Source organism: Haliotis rubra, unplaced genomic scaffold (genome assembly GCF_003918875.1).
Source record: "Haliotis rubra isolate DU_JTF1 unplaced genomic scaffold, ASM391887v1 Scf1118, whole genome shotgun sequence".
NCBI lineage: Eukaryota > Metazoa > Mollusca > Gastropoda > Lepetellida > Haliotidae > Haliotis > Haliotis rubra.
The window spans coordinates 286787-289535 of NW_025765024.1; the positions used below are offsets into that span (position 1 = coordinate 286787).

General features: G+C 40.9%; 1 protein-coding gene across 1 annotated transcript; it reads left to right on the forward strand.

Moving 5' to 3' along the window:
- The first annotated feature begins 230 nt into the window (after positions 1–230).
- Positions 231–1346, forward strand: LOC124289345 (neuronal acetylcholine receptor subunit beta-4-like). The gene has a single exon (XM_046725960.1). It carries the CDS (start codon positions 231–233, stop codon positions 1344–1346), a length of 1116 nt encoding a protein of 371 aa, XP_046581916.1.
- Positions 1347–2749: the final 1403 nt, after the last annotated feature.

A 2749-nucleotide genomic window follows, 5' to 3' on the forward strand; every position in this document is an offset into this window, starting at 1 on the left:
GCAACTAACATCTGTTTATGAAGCACTTACCGATAACTATGAGATGTGTTCAAAGTTCCTGGTGGTAATATCCTTGTTTAATGGATGCGTGGCATTGAATATTCCAGCAAATGGGTAGTGTATGATCCAATCAGAGTCACTGGAAAAACATAAACAAACAGTTCAACTGAAACAACACATGCATATATCAATGCAAACCCTTCTGAGCATCACCACTGTACAGTGACATCATGCATTTCATGTCGGCTTTAACACTTCTTTCACTCGTCATCTTATCAGACGCCAATAATTACAATACAACCCAGTCAACAATAAGAAGACTCAAGACACATCTCCAAGGGGAAACAGAATCTGCTGGTATCAGTGTTGACCTCACTGAGGGCAGACAGGTGAACATTAGTATATTGCCGATGTCCATCTCCTGTCTCAATGCAGCAGAACAGACTTTCACTTTTAGTGCTGGTGTCAACATGAAATGGATTGACCAAAATTTGGCTTGGAACAAAACTGAGTATGATGGTATTGAAAACGTGACCATCTCTGCAGATTACGTGTGGGTACCTTCTGTTGTCATCCCTAATGGTATCGACAACGTTGTACCGACATCAGCACAACCACCAGTCATTTACAGTGAAGGAGTTGGAAAGCTTCTATTCCTTGAGAGTTTCAAGGCCAGTTGTCAAATAGACATCTCTCTGTACCCGTTTGACCAGCAGCGATGCAGCGTACTCTTCATGCCTGTCAATGGTTACACACTAAAAGTATCTAAGTCATCTTTTGGCAAGAGGCTACCGTCTTTCTTCATTGAGAACAGTGAGTGGGAGTTGGTTGACATACTTGCCAAAGTGGAAGACGTTGAAATGACATCAATAACCAATTTTGCATCGTTTGAGTTTCTTCTGAAACGCAAGAGCATGTTCTATATAGTGAGTATCATCTTACCCATGACTCTTCTCTCTCTGCTCAACGCCTGTGTGTTCCTCCTACCAGATGACTCCGGAGAGAAGATGTCCTACCTCATCTCCATATTTGTGTCATATGCAGTGTTCATGAACTTCGTCAACGACTCCATCCCCAAGTCTGGAGACGTGTGTCGACTGTCTGTGTACCTGAGCCTCGTTCTTTGCCAGAACTGCCTGGCTATCATCACAACCATGGCCACTCTCAGTAATATCCTCCTATTTCAGCCAAAGACGGGTGTACAGCCTGCAGATGTACAAGTAGAGACGAAAAGCCCTGAACGTCCGTGTGTGAAGTCTGCTCCAAACACCCGTCGAACAGAACGCGTCTTGTTTGGGGTGTTCCTGCTTCTGGCTCTGATGTCCCTACTGGTGTTTTGTATGTAGGAAGGACTGCGTCTGGAGGTGGACATCCTCAATGTCTGAGGGAATGCCTCAAGTGTAATTACCTGTTCCAATGCCATAAATTGATGCGTAGATTGTCTCCTATAGTCTGTTTGCAGTGAAAACGTACCGATGAATTTCAATTTTTCCAAAAAAGTAAATCGAATGAAGTGGAATTATGATTGCGAATCCTCACAATTTTACCTTGCCCAATGAACATTAAAATCTCAGAATTTTATTCAACTTAGGATAAAAGTTGTTTAACAAACGATCATAGTTTCAAATCGCTATTATTGGTTTGTATTACAAGGGCGTATGCACATCAAATAAAACACCGAGAACAAATAGAGTTGGTCTAAGTTAACGCTCATCACGAACCGCACGTGCATTTGTTTCTCTGTTCCAAATACTGCTCTTACCCCTTTGTAATGCAAACAAATAATAGCGATTTCATTGCACGATCGTTTGTTAAACAACTTTAATCCTAAGATGAATGGAAATTCTGAGATTTAAATGTTTAATTGGTAAGGCAAAATGTGATGATTCTGGTAACATTAATTCACTTTATTTGATATACCTTTTAAAGTGAAAATTTATCAAGTACGTTTTCACTGCAAACATACTCTAGTTCACTATGTGAATGAATATGTGCTTACAGTCAAAACAATCATGTGTTTAAATGTTTTTGTGGCACAGTGTGGGCATTCCTTAATGGTATTTACCAATGCAGTTAGCAACATTCCCGACTGTGTATTATAGAATCTAGCTGAGATATATATCCACACCCACAGCAGTCAAAGGAGATAACATTTATCATGGAACGTTGAGAGAAAGCATTAACATTAAAAACGAGTGTGAACAATCCACTCATTTCCAAGACTTAAAAACAGAATTGTGGCCTTGAACTCATTCAACATCTCATCTCCATTTCTTACTGTTGCAAAATACGTAGACAGCTTTAGCCCCACCCCAGGTCAAATCAGCTGTGGAGGACAATTTGATCAGCCAAAAGATAGACTTCTGCAAACGTTCATAAAATTCGTGCAATACTTTGACAGCTGGACCAGTGAACACAAACAAGCTAAACCATGGATCCACAGCAATGAGCAGCAAGAGCTAAGGAACATACCTGCAGTAAACAACAAAGTGTGACACACTGACCTCTTTTCACATATTTCCAAACGAAATAGTTCTGTTCTGTGTTGATTTTGGTTTCGTGCCTGAATTGATCTTGTGTATGACTGTGTGTTTATGTTTGTATGTGTAACAATGTTCGCAGTGTACATGTGACATTCAGGGGGCAGTGATGTGCTAAAGTTGGACTGGGGGACACCAGAAACGGGCTTCACATATTGTACCAGTGTGGGGAAAGGAACACAGGCCTTCGGCGTGACTTGCAAATGCTT